Source organism: Ambystoma mexicanum, chromosome 3p (assembly GCF_040938575.1).
Source record: "Ambystoma mexicanum isolate Mex_15411 chromosome 3p, UKY_AmexF1_1, whole genome shotgun sequence".
Classification (NCBI taxonomy): Eukaryota; Metazoa; Chordata; class Amphibia; order Caudata; family Ambystomatidae; genus Ambystoma; species Ambystoma mexicanum.
In genome coordinates this window covers 677,335,848-677,358,764 of record NC_090925.1, presented here as the reverse complement: position 1 = coordinate 677,358,764, position 22,917 = coordinate 677,335,848, and the positions used below count along the sequence as shown (strand labels likewise).

The 22,917-nt window shown below is 45.9% G+C and overlaps 1 protein-coding gene across 3 annotated transcripts in view; it reads right to left on the bottom strand.

Moving 5' to 3' along the window:
* SIMC1 (SUMO interacting motifs containing 1) overlaps positions 1-22,917 on the bottom strand; it is a 614,032-nt gene that overhangs the window by 266,264 nt on the left and 324,851 nt on the right. For 2 of the 3 annotated variants that reach the window (XM_069651451.1, XM_069651448.1), the window contains one exon: positions 1,037-1,196. In XM_069651451.1, the coding sequence (XP_069507552.1) occupies positions 1,037-1,196 (160 nt within the window). The remainder of the gene's footprint in view (positions 1-1,036; positions 1,197-22,917) is intronic. The other variant, XM_069651450.1, reaches the window with a different exon arrangement.

Here is a 22,917-nt window from a genome sequence, read left to right as displayed (position 1 = left end):
ACCTTTGCAATCACCATCAAAACATTTGTGCACAGGTAAAGTCATGTATTCGTGATGGAAACAAATTGTGAAATAGCAACAAATGTGTCCATCTGAGACGTTAAGAAACAACACAACACGAGAAATAACGAGCAATGTGAATACGGTGATGTATTGAAAGCATCACAAAGAGTACTGTGCCAGGCAAAATACCTGAACAAGAAAGGGCGCGTGCACAAGAGAAATATTCCCCCAAAGTTAAACTTTGCAGAAGAAAACTTCTCAAATATTGCCCGCTGTTTTTCTTTCCCCACAGAATATTGTTGCTTAGAACAGGACATTAGAATATGTGTAGTATAATAATGTAATATTCATGTTTATCTGCTAAAATAAAGACAGCTCAAAGACTCTTGATATTTACAACAGAAAGTATTTTGCCTATTCCAAAAATGGACAACTGCCTGTTGTTCTGATAGAAGAACCAAGCACAATATGAGGACACGCCCAGGGGTATTCTCTGCTAAAGAAAATGGCACAGCCTAGCCAAGCAATGCTACTTCTAAGCTAGCGCCATTGCAAGCAACGAAAACGGAGAAGCGCAATGAAGCAGAAGTGTAGCTGCCGCCTTAGCTACATTCTAGCACAATGCTAACCATGCCATGCACTTCAGGCTCAACGCTAGAACATTTGCCATCCATATCAAAATAATCCAAAACAAAGTCATGCTGGGACAAGGGCCCTGGAAGTACAAAGAAATTAACACGAAAAAAATAGGAAAATCAAAAGGAGCTGAAAAATCGACCATGCACCTTACTACAATGAACCTCCACCCCCCATGTACATCTCCATGCAGCATACAAATCTGCCAACACCAGGGTTCTGTGGCATTATCCCCTCGACTTAGAGGAGTCAACTAAACGCACCCCAACTGTTGCTAGCACCAGCAGTTAAGGAGCCCAGCCCCCCTGGCTGCATTGCTAAACTTACAAATAATTAAAGCGATTGTCAAGTCTATGAAAAGCCATCTGCTTCCGGCATTTATGCGAGTGCTGCTTACCTTATCTTCCAGGAGAAGCTCCGAGTGCTTGATAAAATACAGTATTTTGGTTCGCGAGAGCGAGCCAGTTGGTGGAGTCTTGCAGCTGTGGTTGAACATCACTTCCAGCAGTTTGCCCCGCAGGAGCTCGCTCATCATTGTGTTGAAAAAGGTCTCCCTGCTTAAAAGACAGAAGGCAATCAGGAAAAGGCCATGCAACATGAACCGCAGTGATCACGACGCAATGAAAAGAAGCCTGTGTTCATGAGTACATCAAGAAATGTGTAAGCCTTTCTAGGAACATGGGGAGAATTGTGACAAAACATTTATTCTGTTTTTACTGACCCCGCCTTCCTACTGCTGCTAAAGCCTTTTCTCTTTCTAAACTTGATTGAGTGACATTCAGACAGATACCTAGAACACTGGTTATTAGCAAAACCGTGACACTGCAAGGTTGTGTTAACAATATGTTCCTGGCTTGCAACATTGTGTTACTACTGACTTCTGCAATTGTATTTGCTCTCCACTCTTCTTGACTGCTTACTCTCCGTTCTCTCCTCCTCTCCCTTTTCCCCCCATCTCCTCCCTTACTTTCTTCTATGCACTTGTTCTATCAGAATTGTCCCTGGACCTAGTATGATAGCAACCTTGTCTGTCTCCTCCCCCCTCCCCTTACTTGTTTCCACCTGAAGGGAGTGTAAAAGAAACATATTGAGGGAACATATACACTGGCCAAGGCCTAAGGCCATGTCCAGTGAGACAAAAACTATGGTATAACAAAACCATTAAATTAAACGGAAATGGCACTATGGGGGACATCAACAGGTACGAAGCCGAGTTAAGCCTGTCATGAGTTCCCACATCCACTAAAATTCAAGGGGTTTGTTGCGATAAATCTGGTCAACTTCAAAACTTTACTAAATATTTCCAAAGAGAAGATTTTCAAAAGAAAAGCAGCAAATGGAATGCACTCCAGTGAGCAGCTGTGGGGAACGAATGTCCTTGCAGCAATCCAGGGGAAAGAAGAAAAAAAATTACTTCTTAGCTTGTAACGTTCTTTCGATGGGATGTTCCTCCGACGTATTCCTTATCTTTGATAATTCGTCTCCAGCTTGCTGGCCTCAGAAATGTTTTCTCTGTAGTGGGCGCTGCGCGTCGACGTCCGCCGAGTCGATGTCCCTCGACAGCCACTGTATCGGCGCCGACGTCACCATGCCCATAAATAGCCACGCGCGGCGTCCGTTGCTCAGTTCCGTTTTGTAGCATAAGAAAAGTCATGCCTGAATTGGTTATTGACCTTGAAGGAGCGTAAACTGCAACCACAAGGGAAGTATTACTGCGGGGATGGATGGGAGGGGCGATAAGGAATACGTCGGAGGAACATCCCATCGAAAGAACGTTACAAGGTAAGAAGTAACTTGTTCTTCGAAGGGATTGTGTCCTCCGACGTATTCCTTATCTTTGATAGACTGCCATAGCAGTGGCATGTAATTGGAGGTGGGAGTAATAATGTCATGTATCCCTTTTAGGAATGAACCGAATGTAATACGGCTTTGCCTTGGGTCCAGCCTATGTAGTCTTTCTTCCTCTTTCCCCGGATGGGGAGGAGGGTAGAACGAAGGTAAGGTAATTTTCTGAGTGATGTGAAATTCAGAAACCACCTTTGGGAGGAAATTAGGCTTCATCTGTAGGACAACTTTGTCCTTATGGAAAATTGTAGGGGGGGGTTACAAGATAGAGCTTGTAATTCGCTCACCCTCCTAGCAGATGTTAGTGCTACTATTAGGACAGTTTTAAGAGTGAGAAATCTCAGCGAACAAGAGTGGAGTGGTTCGAAGGGAGTACCCATTAGGAAATGTAAGACTAAATTTAAGTCCCATAAGGGAACTTGGAATGGTCTTGGAGGATAAACATTAGTTAGTCCCTTGATAAATTGTATTACTAGGGGTAGTTTGAAATATGATGGTTCCTCCGCAGTGCGCTTGAAGATTGATAGTGCTGCGAGATAGCCTTTTACAGTGCCAACTTGAAGACCTGAGTTTGCCAAGTAGAGTAGAAACGATAACACCGTTGGTGTACCACATGAAAAAGGGTTGATATTCTCTTCTCTATACCAGCTGCAAAATTTGTTCCAACGGCAGCGGTATAAAGACTTTGTTGCTGGTCTTCTGGCCGAAAGCAACACCTCCATGACGTCATCAATGAGGTCCCAATCCTTGTACCTCAACCTTTCAGAAGCCAAGGGTGAAGGTTGAGGGTTCTTATGTCTGGATGGAGAACCTGACCTCCTTTCTGCGAGAGAAGATTCTCTTTGAGTAGAAGACGGATTGGAGGGCAGGTGGACATATCCAGAAGGTCCGGGTACCACGTTCTCCTGGCCCAGTCCGGGGCAATTAGGATCATGGTTTTCCGGAATCTTCTCAACCTCCTGATCATTTGAGGAATAACAGGGACTGGTGGAAACGCGTAAAGGAGTGGGAACTCCCAGTCCACTACGAACGCGTCCCCTAGAGCTCCTCTCGGGGAAAATTCCCTTGAACAGAACAGATCGCACTTCCTGTTGGTGCTTTTGGCGAACAGATCCACCTGAGGGGTTGCTGAAAGGGCGAAGATCTCGTGAAGGATTTCCTGAGCTAGCTCCCACTCGTGGGAGACTGTGCTCTGCCTGCTCAGAGCGTCCGCTGTAAAATTCTTCTCTCTGGCTCGGTGGACTGCCGATAGAGAGATTCCTTCCTGAATTGCCCAAAACCAGAGCTGCATTGCCTCTCTGCACAGCGAGCCTACACCTCCCCTTTTGTTGAGGTAGTGCTTGGCCACCGTGTTGTCCGTCATTATCAGGACATTTCTCCCCTGTACTGATGGCAGGAAAGCTTTCAGCGCTAGTCTGATCGCTCTCAGCTCTAATAGGTTGATGTGTAGTCTGGACTCCGATGGAGACCAACGACCGCTGATGGTCAAGTCGTTGCCATGGGCTCCCCACCCCGTGAGTGAGGCGTCTGTGACTACAGTTATCTCCGGCCATGGTTGCCAAAAAAGTTCTCCTTTCAAGATGTTCTCTGGATAGGCCCACCATTGAAGGTCGTGGGCTACCTTGTCCGGAATCCGGAGGAGATCTGTCATTCTTTGTGAATTTTGTGACCACTGGGTACTTAGTGCCCACTGGAGAGATCTCATTCTCAGGCGAGCCTCTGGCACAAGGAAGATGCAGGATGCCATGAGGCCTAGCAATCTCAAAAAGTCAAAGGCTGGGAGATGTTGGGCATTTTGAAACTTGTTGACCATCTGCAGAATATCTTCAGCCCTCACCTCTGGTGGCGAGGCTTTTCCCAGGGAAGTGTCCAGGACCGCTGGACACTTGAGGGAGAAGCCCAGTTTGTGAAGGAAGTGGCAGACATAATCTAGCTGATCTGAGCTTGTTCCGAAGATACAGCTCTGATCAGCCAATCGTCCAGGTAGGGGTAGACGTGGATCCCTTCCCTCCTTAGACTTGCAGCCACTACCGACATTAGCTTGGTGAAGACCCTCGGGGCGGAGGTCAGCCCAAATGGCAGAACTCGAAATTGATAATGAGAGCCGCCAATTGCGAACCTCAGGTATCCCCTGTGTTTGAGATGGATTGGCACATGGAAATAAGCATCCTGGAGGTCCAGAGATACCAGCCAGTCCTGGACTGGAGGGCCTGAAGGATCTGAGAGAGAGAGTTAACATCTTGAACTTGTCCTTCCTGAGGAACTTGTTCAATTCTCGTAAGACCAAGATGGGTCTCAGTCCTCCATCCTTCGGTATGAGAAAGTAGGGGGAGGGGGTGGGGAAGGGAGGGGATAGGGAGTACCAGCCCTTGTTCCTCTCCGCTACAGGTACCGGTTCTATGGCACCTTTCTCTAGCAGGTCTACAATTTCCTGCAAGAGGAGCGGATCTGGAACTTTTAGAGAGCTGTGCCCCGGTGGATGACTGAGTGATGTGTAGAAAGGGTAGGCAGTAACCCTGGGCAACTGTCTCCAATGCCCAAGCATCTGACGTAATAGCCTGCCATTCCGTCAGATGGTGAGTTAACCTGCCCCCTACAGGTGTTTTGTGTGGAAAGACCTCAGAGTGGTTTGGGGGCGGCTGATGCAGATGCAGAGGGTAAAGAGGCACCTGCTGCTGCTGCGGCTTTAGTACTTTTGACCAGTCCACCTAGGGTGGATCTCCTTTGGCCTCTTTGAGCCGGCTGTCCTCTGCCTTCCCCGAATGCGGAATAGCGAAAGGACTTTCCTCTCCCAGAGGTTCCTAAGGGGCGAAAAGGAGTTTGGAAGATTGCAGCTCCTAAAGATTTTGCTGCTGCTTTAGATGTTTGCAACTTTTCCAGACTGTCATCAGCCTTTTTACCGAATAAAGAAGAGCCGTCAAAGGGCATATTCAAAAGTCTGGCCTGTACATCTGGAGCAAAGCTAGACTTTCGCAACCACGCATGCCTGTGGATTGTAGTACTTGCCGCCATGGCCCTGCTGATACGGTCAGCGGAATTGATGCCAGTTTGAATAGATTCGCACATGGCATCTTTGCCATCTTTAATGATGTTAAGGAAGGCTTCCCTTTCCTCTCCTTCCGGTATGCAGTCAGCCGCTGATTAAGCACACTCCCACAGTGTGTGACTGAACCTGGCGAGCGTACAAGTGGCGTTGATGGACTTCAACGCCATTCTACAAGCAGAAAAGACTTTTTTTGCCATAGAATCGTACCTTTTGTCTCTATTCTGTGGGACAGTAGGGTAAGCGGATCTGCTGCTTGATGAAGTTGCCGCTTGAACCACCAGGATCTCTGGAGTCGGGTGTTTTGATAAATATTCAGGGTCAGTTGCAGCTACCCTATATTTGGCTGACAATCTTATTGACTGCAGGGATAACCTCAGGAGTTTCCCAATTGGATGAAATCTTTCTTTGTAAGGCTGTATGGAAAGAGACCACAGGATCCTCCTGTGGACCTTTGTCTAGTATGTCTGTAAGGTCATCCTGTTGAAAAACAGGTGAAGGCGCAGACCAACCCATGAATTCAATAATTCTTGCCATCAGGGTTCTATAGGGGGTTTCGGCATGTTCCCCTGGTTTGACAAATTCCACTTCTGGGGAAGTGTCCAGCCCACTTGCCTCATGTAATTATTCCTGTAGGTCTTTCAACCTTCTTTCCTCAGAGGTAAAATCCTCTGAAACAGGTGGTGTGGTCCTCTGCAGCCCGAAGGGTCTTTCTTGGTCAGAATCCTCCCCTTCTTCATAGATTGAAGATGATCTGGGGTACTCTGACCTCGGAAATGGTGTAAAACCCATTTCTAATGCAGAAGGAGCCAAACGTGTCATTATTGGGCGAGAAAACTTCAAAGTCGTCGACGCCGATGTGAAAGGCTTCGAAGGCACTGAGAAAGGCATCGAGAAAACTGGAAGAGGCCTCGAAGAACTCGAGAGGATCGGGATCCTACTCGACGATGTCGACGACGTTCTCGGCGTCGTGCTGGAGGCTCTGGGTATAACCGTTGGCTGTGAAGTAACCGTGGTTTTCTCTTTTATCGGCGTCTATGTCGACGATGGCGTTGCTTCGATCGACCGATGCGTTGAAGAACCCTTCGACAACGGCGTCAATCCATGCGTGGAAGGGATCTTCAACGACAGTGTCGAAGATGGTGCCTTCCAACCCGATGGCCCGTGGCGCTCTCGGGTGGACTCTTTCGCCGGGTGCAACGACTCGCAGCGTTTTGATTTTTTGGGTTTTTCACCCAGTTTAATCACCCTCCGCTGTCTTCAAGGGGGTCGAGGCCGCTTTCTCGAAGATGCTTAGCATTTTCTTCCTGAATTCCTCCCACTCAGCCCGAGAGCTGTGTTTTGTGGGGCAGGATACCCTTTCTGGAGAAACAGAAGATGACGAAGAAGGGGATCTTCGACATCTCTTCTTTGAGTATCTAGATCTCGACGAGAGGTGGGAGCTACTTCGAGACCTAGTATGGGAATGCTTTCGACGGCGAGGAGACTAATGCCTCGACCGAAGAAACTTTTGAGGAGGTTTTGACTGACTTACCTCTCTTGAGTTTCCCTTTGCTCTCCTTCAAGGCTTTCGCCATCATGGACATGCAGTCCTCACACTCCGAACAATGGTGCTCGACTCCCAAGCACCACAAACAGATCCTGTGAGGATCCGTTATCAACATTTTCTTTCCGCAGTCTCGACATTTTTTTAAGCTGGACCGCGGAGTCGTCGGTTCGGATGAAGAAGCCATCGAGAACAAGTTGGTTTTATCGAGGAAATATAAGAGGTTTATCTGACTGAACTGAGCAATATTATTCCGAGGCCCCACGAAGCGCGGAAAAACGGAACTGAGCAACGGACGCCACGCGTGGCTATTTATGGGCATGGTGACTTCGGCGCCGATACGGTGGCTGTCGAGGGACATCGACTCGCCGGACGTCGATGCGCAGCGCCCTCTACAGAGAAAAAAATTCCGAGGCCAGCAAGCTGGAGACGAATTATCAAAGATAAGGAATACGTCGGAGGACACAATCCCTTCGAAACACCACTATGGTTCCTGGCAACAGTATTTCTTTATTAATTTTAGTACCCGGGGAGAGTCAAGCAGAATGCAACACGCACTCTAATTGGCTCTCGCCGGGTCCTTACCCTGCCGAGAGCCTGGGATTCCAGCGGCCTTGTCCTCGGCGGAGGGCGTGGCAGCTCCTTAGCCACTGAGGAGGCTCAAAGCGGGGCCATCCCCGCTCCGAGCCTCTCCACGGCTGAGAGGCTGCCTTCGCCCCCCCCCGCTGGGGACTCAGGTAACTTTTTTTCCCCCCTTCCCTCCCTCCTCCCTACCCCACCCCCTTACCTTCATGCTCCTGCATCCCTGGTGGGGGACGATGGCAGCCTCCAGCAGTGTGGAGACTCCACGTCTCCACACAGCTGGAGGCTTCCATCATCCCCTGCCAGGGACGCAGGTACGTTTTTTTTCCTCTCCCCCCTTCCCCTCCCTCCCGCCCTCCCAACCCCACTTAACTTCTGCTTCTTTTTTTTTTTTCGGGAGCGGCCGCGCTGGGAACACTTGTGTTCCCAGCGCCTCCGCTCCCGAAGGCCGCCATGGAAAGAGAAAACGGACTCCCGTTTTCCCTTTCCCGGCGGTCATTTCTTTTTTTTCTGTCTCGAAACGCTGCGGCTTTTCGGGACAGAAAAAAATGCTTTTAGTGCCCCGGTCACGCATATATTGCGGACCGGGGTACTAATAGCAATATGACCCTCGCGGCGGGGGCATTACCAACTCAGGTAATGCCCCGGGGCCTTCGTTAAGGCTCTCGCTTCACTCGGCCCTATACCTATGGGCCCCGGGGCATTACCTGAGTCGGTAATGCCCCCGCCGCTCGGGTCATATTGCTTAATAAATGCGACAGGAAAAAAGGAAACATCCTGGCTAAAAAATACGCGTTTTGCAGTAAACAAACCGCTTGGTCATGTAGGTTGTGATCAACACAGATGATGGACTGAAGATTAACCATAACTCTCTGTTAATAAGTGGAGAGTGTCTGCCTGCTAATGGCCTCTTTTATCATGTTTTGGCAGTCGGACATCTTATAACACTTTGATAGTGTATAGTCCACATAGGTTATTGCATATAGTTGTCATTTACACTCAAAATATAAAAGACATTTCTAAGACAGATTTTCAAGAATCCACTGTTGCAAAACAGATATAGAGGTGAGACTGTCGCCGTTATAAAGCAGCTTACAAGAAAAACACTCACCCTTTTCATGATTGATTTGTGCATGAATTACATTGGGTAACACCTCGTAAATACAAGGACTCGTCTGCTGCAGTTAATTGCTTTATAAACATAAAAAGGCAGCTTTGGCGAGATATAAAAAAGCTTTAGTGCTTGTATCCAGCAAAAACAACATGATGCAGACCTGCATACATCATGTTTTGTGGTTGGATGCTACATCTCTATATGTAATGCAACAATAAAAATGGCATTGTCTGCTAAGAGAACATTCAAGTGTAGGCAAATATATATAATACAGTACTAACTGTAATCGTATTTCTGATGCTTGTATCTGCTTAGATTCACATGCTATGCATAGGCCGACATCTAGTGGAAGCTGTGGAGTATTACAGTTGTTTTCAAAACTCGAAAATGGACGTCGACAGGGCGTGCCAGTAATACTATGCATAGTGTGACGTCCACTGTACCCATGGTCCTTACATAGGAAAATGAACAACGGAGTCGCTAATAACATATGACTCGTGCAACGGATTTTGCCAAAAGGTTTGCAAACAATTGTGTACTCCCGTGCCATTGGGGCAAAAATAATATTCAGTGTGCACGGCCGAAGGCCATGGATAGTGGCGTCAAAAAAATACAGTGGACATGGCCAAAGGCTGTGGCAGCAGCGCTGAAAATACACAGTAGGCACGGCCGAAGGGCACGGCCAGAGGCACCAAAAAAAAATATACAGTGTCCATGGCCAAAGGCTATGGACATTGGCACTGAAAATTATACAGTGGGTAATGCCTAGTGGTGCCGAAAGATATACAGTGGGCGTGAAAAATAATTCAAGGTAAAAAACTTGCTGAAGTGCAGTTAAGACGAGTAAACTAACGCAACAAAACACTTGAAATTCAGCGAATTGGGAAACTCAGGACCAGTTTAACTCGGTGTGTTCCCGCTGCAAAGGCCAAGAGCACTGTGATGGTTCACTTGCTTTTGCCATTTCTCCCTAGGAGGGAGTCCCTTTCCATGAGAACAGGGAGGTGAGGAAGCTACCCGATAGTACCCCTGGGGGCGGTATAATGAGGGAGGATCTCATGGGAAGGCACCCTCTTTTAGGGAGATTATCATTTTTATGCTTTATCCCCTCTCCTAGTGAGACGCACCCTGCACTTTTTGCTAGACCTCAGGAACTTTTTCTTTAATCCTGGATCAGTGGAGCCCTTTTCCACTCATTTATTCTCATAGGCTTGGTCTTTTGGAACGCTATTCTTTGTATTTTGCCTATAATACCAAGTATGTCGGCTCCAGAGCTCTTAAAGGCATCTGTGTTTCACTACTGCAGCACACAGCTTCATATGTTCCTAAGTAAGTGGGAAACCTTTTACCCACTAAACCTTTCTTTTTATCTTTTTATGGGTGTCATTTTGATGACTCTCCATAGTGTACTTTTGATTATATCTTTTTTGGGCATCTACATTCATTCATTGCCGCACACAGCACTTTCTATTGTTGCTGGGTTGCCCTTGGGGCTTCCCTTATTATTTTCTCTTGACTTACCTTGTAGAATCACTGTTCAAGTGTAGAGAGGGATTTCCATCCAATTTACATTTTATATACTGAGACCAGCACACCTCACCTCATGTGGAGAGCTCGGGAGATGCATGGTATCCCCTTTCTCACTGTTTCAGTAACATTTCTGTTACTGTGACAAGCTAACTCTTATGCCTGGTGGCAGTGGACATACATGAATGACTTTTGTGTTGATATTACACACAGGCTGTCAAACCAGCCGCAGTAATGCCCAGAAGGGTCACTATTCTTTCTAGGTGGAGGAGATCCTAGTTGAAGTTCTGTCTTCGGTGGGTACCATTTGTCTAGACCGCCGAGGCGCCAGAGTGTTTGTGAAGGCAGGAAGTGAGGAGGAGTCTGGTGTGCCTGAGCAAAACCATTCCCCACTGGGGGGCTGGCTCTCCTGATTGGACAGAATGACAATATGGGGGAGATCAACGGGAACACGCCGAGTTAATCCGGTCATGTGTTTCCCAATGTGCTGAATTTCAATGGTTATGTTTACTCACCTTAATTGCACTTTAACTAAAGTCTATATGTAATACATTACTCACCGTAATCCTATTTGAGGCTTCTATCTGCTTCGATTCACATGCTATGCATAGGCCGACATCTAACGGAAGCTGCAGAGTATTAAAGTAGTTTTTTCCGAAACTCAAAAAGTGGCGTCGACAGGGCGTGCCAGTAATACTATCCCCAGTGTGACGTCTACTGTACCCATGTTGTGCCCAATCGAGGTCCCTCAGATTGTTTTGTTTCTGACATGAGGTTGCATTAAGCGTAGCGTTAGTACAGGTGTAGTAAAGCAGATTGTGTACCTGATAAAGCCCAGAAAACATCTATGGACCTTCTACTCCAAGGGGAAGAAGGGTGGGTGCATGTAAATCTAACCAGATACAAGCATCAGAAATACGATTGAGGTGAGTAATGTATCCCTTCTGAGGCTTGTGGAATCTGCTTGGATCACATGCTATGCATATATTAGCAAGCAGTGTTTGGAGAAGGTGGTGGGTTGTAAGAAGGTAGCGTGGCAAATAGACGTTTTAGCACTGCTTGTCCCACCTGAGAATCTTCTTTAGTGCGAGTGTCAATGCAGTAGTGCCGAGTAAAGGTGTGGATAGAGCTCCATGTAGCTGCTTTGCAAATGGTGCCCAGCAGGACATTTGCAATAAAGCGCAAGGTAGCTCCAGTGCCCCTGGTGGAGTGAGCTCTTGGTGTGAAAGGCAGTGTTATTTGCTAGAGAGTAGCAGAGCTGTATGCATCTGCCTATCCATCTGGAGATGGCGTTTTTGGAAATGCAGTCTCCTTCCCTGCCTGGAGGTATGGAGACAAACAGTTGGTCTCTTTTCCTTCGTGGTCTGGTCTTGTTTACATAGTAACGGACCACCCTCCTTACATCTAGTGTATGGAGTTTTTTCTCAGCTGAGCTTGATGGATTTTGAAAGAAAGCTGGTAGTTCGATGGCTTGATTGACATGGAACTTTGAAATGAATTTAGGTGAAAACCTTGGGTGCATTCTTAATACCAAATTGTTTTTGTGGTTAACAAAGAAAAGGTGTCTTATATGCAAGGTTGGACTTACAAATAGGGGGGGGGTCCCAAGAGCTTTGCAAGCACATTTAGGTCCCACCCTGGCAGCGGGTTTGAAATAGGAGGCTGGACTCTTTTTACTCCCTCCATGAATGCTTTAATGACTGGGATTTTCCACCAGGACACCTTACTTTGAGAAGTGGTGTACGTGGATAGATGTCATGGCCACAGAACTAAGGGCCAGTCCTCCCTCATCTCCAGGGTCAAAATGGACCCAGTCCTTGCGCCTCTTGTGCAGCATGGCGGAGCGTGGCCCCAGAACAACATTGGAAGGCACGTGCATGAGTCCCTGGGTGGGGCAAGGTGGAGCCACTAGGCGGGGCTAAAGGGAGGGGCCAGGGCCAGCCTATATAAGGCCAACCCATCCACATGCCTCTGCTTCGCGTTGTTCTGCTTTTGCAGCGTAACGCTTACCGCTGTCCTTAGCTGTGCATCCAATTGATTCCAGCTGCTTCTGAAGACATCTTACCTGAATCCAGCTACTCCATCGCCGAGGGCGCTCCTACCTGCTTCCAGCCGCTCCATCGCTGTGCGCGCCTCTTACCTGCACCCATCACTACTGGAGTCGGAGCCTTCTTCTCACCTGATCCGGGCGTCCAGCTACCCGGAGCTCCACTTCATTCCTTTTCTTCACAGCATCTTCACCCTGCAACCGCGGAGTTGCATCTGGACTTCGTTCTTCACCGTCAGGCCTTCTCCTACAAGAAAAAAAAAAACAAAAAAGGTTAGAATTCTTAACAACGAACGCTTGGCCGCTATACCAGTGACTAGAATTCCATTATAAAGGCCAATTTACCAGTTCCATCAGGCTCAAGGAACTCCCCTGATTCGCTCCACACTCCGATCTGCTTCCTCATACCCGTTGGGATGGGATTATTAGACATTGCAAGAATTATTATTGAACAAGTCAAAGATTTGAATATACTTGCACAAACTTGCAGTGATCACAACTTGCTTTCCCTAGTGTTAAATTGGGACACAACTGTGGTTGATAAGAACTATTTCACCCAATCTGTGGTAATCAATGTGTCAAGAATACGACTAAGGTGGAATCAGACAAATCTTAAAGCATTTGGTCGCACGATACAGAATAACATACTCAAACAGGCTATGCGATATCCAGACTTACTGTTTCCATATGTTAATACAATGACAGAATGCACAAAAAAGGTCTGACACACAAACATGCTTTTGACTACATCTTGCAAAATAGACATAATGAATATAGGAAGGAAAAAAGAGATATTCTAACATCAACCACAAACATAAGCTGGTTAGCTCCAACTAATGCTAAAACCAAGTATAAAAACTGGTTGAAAAGTCACAAAGCTATTACATTCCAAAAAGACAGTGAAAGAATGCAGCGAGCAATAACCAATAAGAACTCGGCTGAAATGTGGCAGTTATTAAATAGCCACTAGCCACAACATAAATTTACAGGCTGACGCTCAGCTTAATGGGGTACATCAACAAGTCTGGGTTAATTATTATCTGAAGCTTTATGCTGATGAGCAGTTCGATCAAATCCGAATGCCTTCATAAGGTCTCTCGTCCATGGCTCATGGAAGTTTCCTCTGTAGACATTGAGGACACCATCAGATATGCGAGTACATCTAGAGCCTGCGGTCCAGATGGCATAAGTAATGCAATGTTAAAAGCTAATCCCAAAGAATGGGCTCTGATCTTATCTAACATCTTTCAAGCAGTAATACGGCTACAGATGATCCCTCAATCTTGGAAGACATCGATTATAATCCCAATTTATAAGAAGGGCGATCAAACATTACCACAGAATTATAGACCAATAGCGCTGCTTGATTCTCCAGGAAAAATGTTCACTAAATTGCTGCTACCACAATTCAATGCTTGGACCTTAGCTAATAAGTTACAAGATCCCAACCAAACAGTTTGTCTCAGGAATGGGTACACAAATTAATTTATTATGTTTGAATGACATAAAAACTCAATGTCAAATATCGAAACAATCAGTTTATTTTGCTTTTGTTGACTTATTTTCTGCCATTGATTCGATCTCACGTGCAATTCTATTTCAGAAACTGCAGAGGGATAAGTGCCCTATGACTCTATGCGATCTAATTTTTGCATTACATTCTAACACTTCAGTTCGTATTTGTTTATCACTGAATCGTTTATTATCTGATCCTATACCTACTGCATGTGGGGTGAAACAAGGCTCAGTTAGAACGTATTGGTACTAAACTGGAGACCGCTATTTCCCAAACCAAAATCATCATGTATAGATTTGGCAAATTTTCTATCAAACTGGCGCTTCCTTATTGGGTCCAAAAGCAAGTACCAAGCATAATCTACGGCTTAGAATCTCTGCCAAGTAACACACGTTTTGACTTTGAGAAATGGGAAGGGAAATACTGGAAGCATATCTTGCATCTGCCTCAGTGTGTCCCTATCTCGTGGATACTCTATGAATTGGGATTGATTTCCTTGGAAGCACATTACTCTTGGCGATTATGCTCATTGTTTAGAAAATGTCTGTTGTCAACCTCTATGGATGTAATTTCAAAAACCTTGACTAAATACATATTCTTGTCTAAACATAAGTTTGTAACCACATGATTGCAGAGCGCATATCGAAAATTGGCCGAGGAAGATATTACCATTGATTTACTCATTAATAATCCATTGAAGGCAAAAGAAAAGATATATGACATTGATTGGATAAAAACTCACGAAAGATGTCTACAATATAGAGACGGCGATCTATGTCGCTTTCATCCCAAAATAAGGAAAAATTTACCCCTATACATGATTAAAGCCCCATCAATGACCTATCACTCGGAAATTCTATGTATGGGCTTTAACCTGTGGATAACCAAGGATGTAAATGTCAGACGGAAATTGTTAGATCCTCAGTTGAACATTTGTCGCTTTTGTAATTTGCAATTGGAAAAGGAAACACTCGAACATCTGATCACACAATGCTTGCAGTTAACTTCTCAAAGAGGTTCATTTTTCAAGACATTGTACATACCTGAGGAGTTTAGATCAAAAACAATCTTGGGCGATAATTTTGAATTGCACATATTTACCTATTCCAATATCTACAATAAATTTCGTAAATGGTTTAAAATTGAATCAATAAGGGGAGCGTATCTAGTATGGCACAAAATGATTGGACTCGAACACATAATGTGATAAGTTCAGCATAATGTAAGTTTAATTTGGTTTATTTTGCAGTGACTTTAGCTTTGCTTAAATGGCAATATTGATTTTCTAAATTGTTCATAGGCTAAGATGTCACAGCATGTGTCAAATGATTCTTAAGGTTCCAGTTTTATATTTTACTTTATTTCTTATTTTAATATTACTTTTTTTCATTTTTCTGTTTTTTTTCTTTTTCTTTTATATGCGTCTGTAAATCAGAAAGTTATAAGTTTTATTGTTTTTAAAACCTTATGACTTGATATGTTGTAATAAGTTTGTTTAAATTTTCTTTTTGAAAGGTTGATTAATTTCAACGAAGACAAATAAAACAAAATTTAAAAAAAATGGAACAAGACAAAGACATTATACTAAACAAACTATAATCACAACCAAAAGACTTACCTTCTAAGTGGATTGGTCACAGCCGGTCTGTCTGGATCAACACTTCCACGGACCAGTGAAGCAACTCGGTCCGCTCTACGCGCCCCTGTTACGATAACCAGGATGGATAGCTCAACATTACAACACAACAAGTGAGCTTGCATGGGAAAACACTTGCAAACTTAATTTTGGCACGAGAGGGTCAAGGGAATTCACGACACCACCACACCATTCTCATTAGCTCTCATCTTCTCTCAGGGGCAATACCAGCATCCAGAACAGCAGGCCCTGCAGCAACCGGGAGAGGGAGGCAATCCAGAGGAGCCAAGCCGAGGGAGGGCTCCAACCGTGTCCCAACGCTCCCGCAGAGACCAGGTGAGCGTAACAATAGAGCCGCTAAGTGAACTTTGATCGAGTTAAATACTAGCCGTGAGTCTAGTAAGTGAAGCATGTAATGAAGAATGTATTATGGAGTACATTCTACTGTGTTTATTTGTTTTGACTGGCACCATAATACACATCTCTTCCACTTGTTAAAGTAACAGTGTCTAGTGTTTGGTTTACGTGCCTGCTTAAGGATTTCCATACACCTCTAGAGGTGGGTAGCCCCATTGTGTGATGATCCAGTCTATGATATCTTTGTCAAGTTGCCACTCGTGCTCTTCTGGTAGAGGATCTCTGCTTAGTGAGTCCGCTTGAGAATTGAGTTCCCCTGGACATGTTGCAGTGTTAGGAACATGCCCCGCTTGAGTTCCCACTTCCATTTTTTTGTGTTAGCCAGGACAGACTTGGAGAGTGTGTGCCCCCATTGCTTGTTTATGCACAACAGCAGTGGTGCTGTCTGTGAACATTTGTACTGTCTGATGGGACATGTGTGCTTGGAAGGCTTGTAGAGCCTTGAGCAGTGCTGGAAGTTCCAGAAAGTTGATGTGATTTTGGCCTGTGATTGGAGTCCACAGACCACACGCTGTGTGATGAAGGTAATGGGCTCCCCACCCTATGAGTGATGAGTCTGTTGTGACGACCGCTTGCACTGAAGGATTGTGAAAGGGTTTCCCCTTTAGCAGGTTCTCCTTTGTACACCAGCGCAGAGGTTGTACTAGGGTTGGTGAAACAACCACTAAATCGTCCCACTCACAGCTTGCACAAGACCACTGTTTGCTAACCACTCTTGCATTGGGCACATGTGCAGCACCAAGTAAATGCATGATGCCATCATCCTGAGCAAGCACATTGCTTTGCATACGGCGGTTTGGCAAACAGCTAGATACAGAGGTATTTGTAGCAGCATGTTTTGCACTCTATCGTTTGATGGAAAGACTAGACCCTCTTCTGTCTTTATGACAGCTCCCAAGAACTGTTTTGTCATGCTTGGAACAAGACTATTTTTTCTCGTTGACTGGGAATCCCAATTGGAACAGGAGATTGATTGTTCTCTGGGTATTTTGCTTGCAAATTTGGGGGGATTCCCCATTTATCAGTCAGTCGTCCAGACAAGGGTACACTGGGATTGATTCTCTGTGTAGGTGGTGAATACCCTTGCAGCGGAGGCTATGGCGAAGAATAGCACCTTGAATTGGTAGTGTTGGTTCGCTATTTTGAAGCGCAGGAATTTTCTGTGCGCTGGGAACATTGAAATATGAAAGTATGCATCTTTCATGTCCAAGGTTACCATGTAGTCCCCCTGTTTTAGCAGTGGTATTACTCATTGTAGCATCGTCATGCAGAATTTCTGTGGCTTGACATAGGTATTCGCAGGGCACATGTATAGGACAGGGCAAATTGTTCGGTCTTTTTTTGTCACAAGGAAGTACATTGAATAAATATTCTTGTTTAACTTGTTTTGCCGGGAAGATTTCTATGGCGTCCTTTAGTAGCAGTGCCTTGACCTCTTCCAACGGGATGAGTTGTTCTTCCTATGAAGGCTGTCTTTGTCTTGATGGGTGATTGGCGGGTGTTTGAATCACCTATGCAATTCCCCCCTCCACGGTGGAAAGTACCCACTTGTTCGACGTGATCCCCTCACATGCATGGGCAAATTGTGAAATATGGCCTCCTGCTGGGGTGGCATGGAAGGGAACCTGTAGCGGGGGGGGTCATTGTTTAGGAGGGGTTGAGCCCCCTCTTGTGGAGGAGGATCTACCCCTGCTTCTAGATCTTCTTTGGCCTCTTTGAAAACCCTGTTGGGAGGACTCTCCTTGTAACCCCAAGACAAACTTTGCCCTCCCTGGTTGTTGTTGGGAAGACCGCTGGGAGTTCTGCCCTCTAAACCAGCATGAGGTGGAGCCTCCCCTCTGCCCAAAGGGTTTGTTAGTGAGCTGACCCGGAGATTTGAGGGTATCATATTCCTCCTTTGCACTTTTAAGTGCATCCTCAACTGCTTTGCCAATTAAAGTGTTGGGCTCAAAGGGCACATTTAAGAGGGTTGCCTGGGTCTCCATTTTGAATCCCGATTGACGGAACCATGCGAGGCGTTTGATCAGTGTGCCTTCTGCCAGGATTCTTCCTGCATTGTCTGCGTGTCCAGGTTATTTTTTAAGGATGTAACTAGCTACCCGTTTACCCTCAGCGATGTTGAGCGAGAGCTGTGTTTTTAGTGGTTCTGGGACTGAGTCTATTTGTTGTGCGATCTCGTCCCACTTGGGACAATTATAGCAGGCTAAAAGCGTGGTATTATTAGCTATCCTAGTTTGATAGGCAGCCGAGGAGGCTACTTTCCTGCACAGGGTGCAGATCTTTTTACTCTCCTTGTCAGAAGGGGCTTTGGCAGAGGCCAGAGGGGTTCCCGCTATTCTAGCGAGTCAGCTATTAGCTGCCCCCTAATGTATGATGAGTCTGAGGGGGCTGGTCTAAACATCTTTTCGATGCGTGGGTTGACTGCTCATGTCAGATAGGGGGTAAGCAGAGATTGTTGAATACGTCTGTGAACCGACTGAAGTAAGGGGATAAACTGTGCTGCAGATTTCTTATCCCCAAGGATGTCTTCCTCAAAGTATTTATCGACCTGGGCTTCCTGGGTATCTATTTTGAAGGGCTCTGCAGCCTTTAGGTGCAGGTCATTATATTGCAGTTGGTTGTCTACCGGGGAGTCAGCCACCGCTGGGTCGGTGTGGTCTGGGGATTAGATGATGTATATGTCATCATCATAATATTGATCGAAGTCTCCTGTGTCGCCTTGGTCCTCCGAGTCTGTATACAAGCCAGGGTCCTGTGAGCTTCGGGTGTTATAATAACAAGTGTCCTGACCTAGGTCCTGATATGATGAGGTGGTAGCTTGCGTGGTGTCTAGCCTGACTTTTTTGGCTGTGGGCTGTGTGCCTGCTGCCCGCTTTGCGTGGGCCCCTTAAGGTTTTGGAGCCGCTTGGGGTGTTCGTCAAAGAAGTTTACAAAACTGGACATTCTCCTCATGACCCTATTAAATTGTTCACTGGTCTATTGGGGGGAGCTTGGCAACACAGAGGGAGTAGGCTGGGCAGGTGTAGGTGGAGGTTCTGGGACAAGAGTCTGCTTAGGATGCATTTCCCCTGAAACAGTGCCCTCAGGGGGTAGTGTAATCCCTACTTTTAGTAGCTTGAGACTTTGTAGCCTGGGGCGTCTACAATTGATGGTTTTTCGACATTCTGGCCTTTAGTAGGGTGTCAGGAACGTGTTTTTTTGATTAAGTCGCTTAACGTTGAGCTCCCACTCCCCCCGAGGACGTCGTCGCATCTTGACGCCCGGTCGCCAGAACCAGGGGACGTCCCAGATTTTGACATGGTGTCGGAAACTGACTTGAACGTCTGTTTCGGGGGCCTGTCGTGTGGTGATCGCGACGGCCCAGAGGTCAGGGAATGCTCAGACCTTTCCCTCGACACCGTGTGCGGCTTATCGGTTGACAACGTGGTGGACCTTTGGCCTTAGGGGATGTGCTCCATATGGTGTGACTTGGTAGTGCTTAAGCCACCGGGTGGCGTCGCCGTAGCAGAACCGCCGGCCTGCCTGTTGGGGGCTCGCACATGGGAATCCAAAGGATCCCGATTGCCCTCAGCATCACTCAGGACGCTGATGCTGCCATTGCTGGAGGTTCCCTCAACATCCATGGCGGCCTCGGTCTGCATGGCGTGGTGGGCCCAGCATTTAGTCTTGCGGTCCTTCAAAGTTTTAGGCCTGAAAAGTTTGCAATACTTGCACTGTTTTTCGGCGTGGTCACTAGGGAGGCAAAGGTTAAACACCATGTGCAAATCCTTCCAGGGAAACTGCCTGTTACAGGAAGGACAGAATTAAAAAAAAATTAAAAGGAGTGTTTTCCATCATGTATAAGGATGGTGGCCTGGCGAAATAAATGGGAGTAGAGGGTAAAATGCATTTTCTTAGTGAGACTAAAATATGTACCCCCACCCGCTCTCTCTACTGGCAGGGCTGAGGCCCGATGAGGCCTTGGAAGGCTGCAGGCAAAGGTTTGTCGAGTTGGGTGTTGCTGTTGTCAACGGATCGTCTTGTCCTTGAAGCCGTTGCCAGAGATCCTGCGGTAAAAAGTTGCCAAAAGGACAGAAAGATATACCAAGTTTAACTTTTTAGAAAGTAATGGCGTCAGGCAAGAAGGAACTCTGCGATATGCATCCGACTATCATGACAGAAAAAAAAAACAATCTGAGGGACATCCAAACGTGAAGGACCATGGCTACAGAAGACTTCATACTAGGGATAGTATTACTGGCACGTGCAGTCTACGTTCCTTTTAGAGTTTCGAAAACAAAAAATGTAATACTCTGCGGCTACCACTAGATGTCAGCCTATGCATAGCATGTGATCTAAGCAGATCCACAAGCCTCAGAAATACAGATATACTTACCGTAATCTTATTTCTGTTGCTTGCATTTGCTTAGATTCACATGCTTTGCATAGACCGCCATCTAGTGGCAAGGGCTGAGTATTGCAGGCCTTGTTTTCAAAGTTCAAAAAGGGACATCAACTGTGCATGTTTGGAATACTATCCCTAGTGTAACATCCGTTGTACCCATGTCCTTCATGCGCTGAGGTCCCTCAGATTGTTTTGTTTCAAACATGATGGAGCATGAAGTTTATGCATGAGCACATAAAAGTAGGTGTAAGAGGTCTATGTACCTTCAACTCCAAGAGGGGAGGAAGACTGGGCGCATGTTAGCAGATACAAGCATCAGAAATATGATTACGGTAAGTGATGTATGCCTTCCGAGGCTTGTGGATCTGCTTAGAATGACATGCTTTGCATAGACTAGCAAGCAGTACCTGAAAAAAGTGGTGGGATGTTTGAAGGTACAGCAGCAAGGAGATGTCTTAACACAGCTTGTCCCACTTGGGAATCTTGTTTGGACTGTGAATTCAGACAGTAATGTGTGTGGAAATATGTATAGAACTCCAAGTAGCTGCTTTGCAAATGGCATCTAAAGGGACATTTGCAATAAAAGCTCAAGTAGCTCCTGTGCCACGGTCATGAAAGGCAGTCTTGTTTGAAAGGTAATAGCAAATCTGAATTATCCATTTTGAGATAGCTGATTTAGAGAAAGGATCCCTTCTCTTCCAGTAGCTACTGGCACAAAGAATTGATCAGTCTTTCCCATTGGCTTTGCCTTGTTAAGGTAATACATTACATCCCTTCTAACATCTAATGTATGGAGGCTCTTTTCTGCTGAATTGGTAGGGTTTGGGAAGAAAGCGGGAAGTTCTGTGGACTGGTTGACATGCACCTTTGAAATACATTTAGTTGAAAGGCGTGGGGATGTGTTGTTAGCACCACCTTGTCTTTATGAACGACAACAAAGGGATCTTTAACTGAGAGCGCTTGTAGTTCACTAACCCTTCTAATAGATGTAATGGCAATGAGAAATGTAGTCTTGTAAGTGAGGCGTTTAAGACTGATCTTGTGCATTGGCTCAAAGGGGGGGACCAATGTGTTTGTCAGTACAACATTTAAATGCCATAAAGGAGTTGGGTTAGAAATGGGTTGGTGTAGTCTTTTAACCCCCTGTATAAATGCCTTCACTTCTGGCAACTTCCACCAAGACACTTCAGCTTCAGAGGTGGTGTATGCAGAGAGTGCTGCTAAATTGACTTTAAGAGAGTTAAAGACAAAACCTGAATCCAAGAGATAAAGTAAGTAGGGAATGATGTGTGAAGGAGAACAATCAATCAATTGGGTTGATGTCCCTACTGGGTATGGAAGTGAGCAAAGGGATATTCTGAGCAGGTATGAGAACCATTGTTGACGTGCCCAAATTGGAGCTATTAGAATGAGTTTGACTTATTCCTGGAGCATCTTGTGGATGGATCTGCTTTAGGAGCAGTGTTGGAGGGTGAGGGAGGGAGGGGTTCAAGCAAATCTTCCTGACCAGCTCATCCATAGAGCGTTCCCCTTGATCTCTGTTTGGGGGTAAATGAACATATAGCTTGGGCGTTGTGCGTTGTACTGGGTTGCAAATAGATACATGTCTGACCCCAGTTTGCAAAGATGTTGTGTAGAAAGTCTCTGTGCAACTGCCATTCGTGTTCCGACAGAAGCTGTAAGTCTCTCTTATATGCATTGGCTAGACAGTTGTGTTCCGCTGGAATGTTTTTGCATAGTAGGAACAGGTTGTGTTTAGTGGCCAATTCCATATGTTCTGTGCTAGTTTGGACAGACCTGGAGAATGTGCTACACCTTGTTTATGTAAAACATGGTCGTAGTGTTGTCTGTTAGGAGTAGGACTGTTTTCCCCTGAAGTTGATTTTGAAAGGCTTGAAGCGCTTTCAACACTGCCAACAACTCCAGAAGGTTGATGTGCTTCTTTGCTTCAAATTGTGACCATTTGCTGAATGCAGCGTGTTGGAGAAGATGTGCTCCCCAGCCTGACAGGGATGAGTCTGTGGTAAGAGTAGCCTCTAATGCGGGCGTGGTGAATGATTTTCCCTGCAGAAGGTTCTCCATTGTCCAACACTTCAGAGAGTGAACCAGGTTTTGCGAAATCACCACTAGATCGTCCCACTGACCGCTTGCTTGCAAACTTTGTTTCGCTAGCCACTCTTGCTTAGGGCGCATGGACAGCTGAGCATGAGGTACTCGATAAATGCAAGAAGCCATCATCCCTAAAAGGCACATGGCCTTTTGTACAGTTTTTTATTTTTAAAATGTTTTATTTATTTTATTACAAACACAACAAACATTACAACTCTGAGGACATTTGCATACAAGTCTGCTACATTATGTTCATACAACAAACAATGAGGTCCCCCCCACCCCTTTAACTCTAGCCCCTATTTCAATGCCGCCCGCTACCGTATCTCATTTTACTCATTCGTCTCCTTCGTATTATCCTCACTGAGGCCCACCTGGGGGGTACCTGCCATTGTGGTCACCAGTTGCCTCCATTCTATCAGGGGTCCCACTTCTTCCTCCCCCCCTCTGCTGATTGCTTCATACCAAACTGTTTCTGCGTTTGCCCATTTCAGGAGGTCCGCCCACCACAC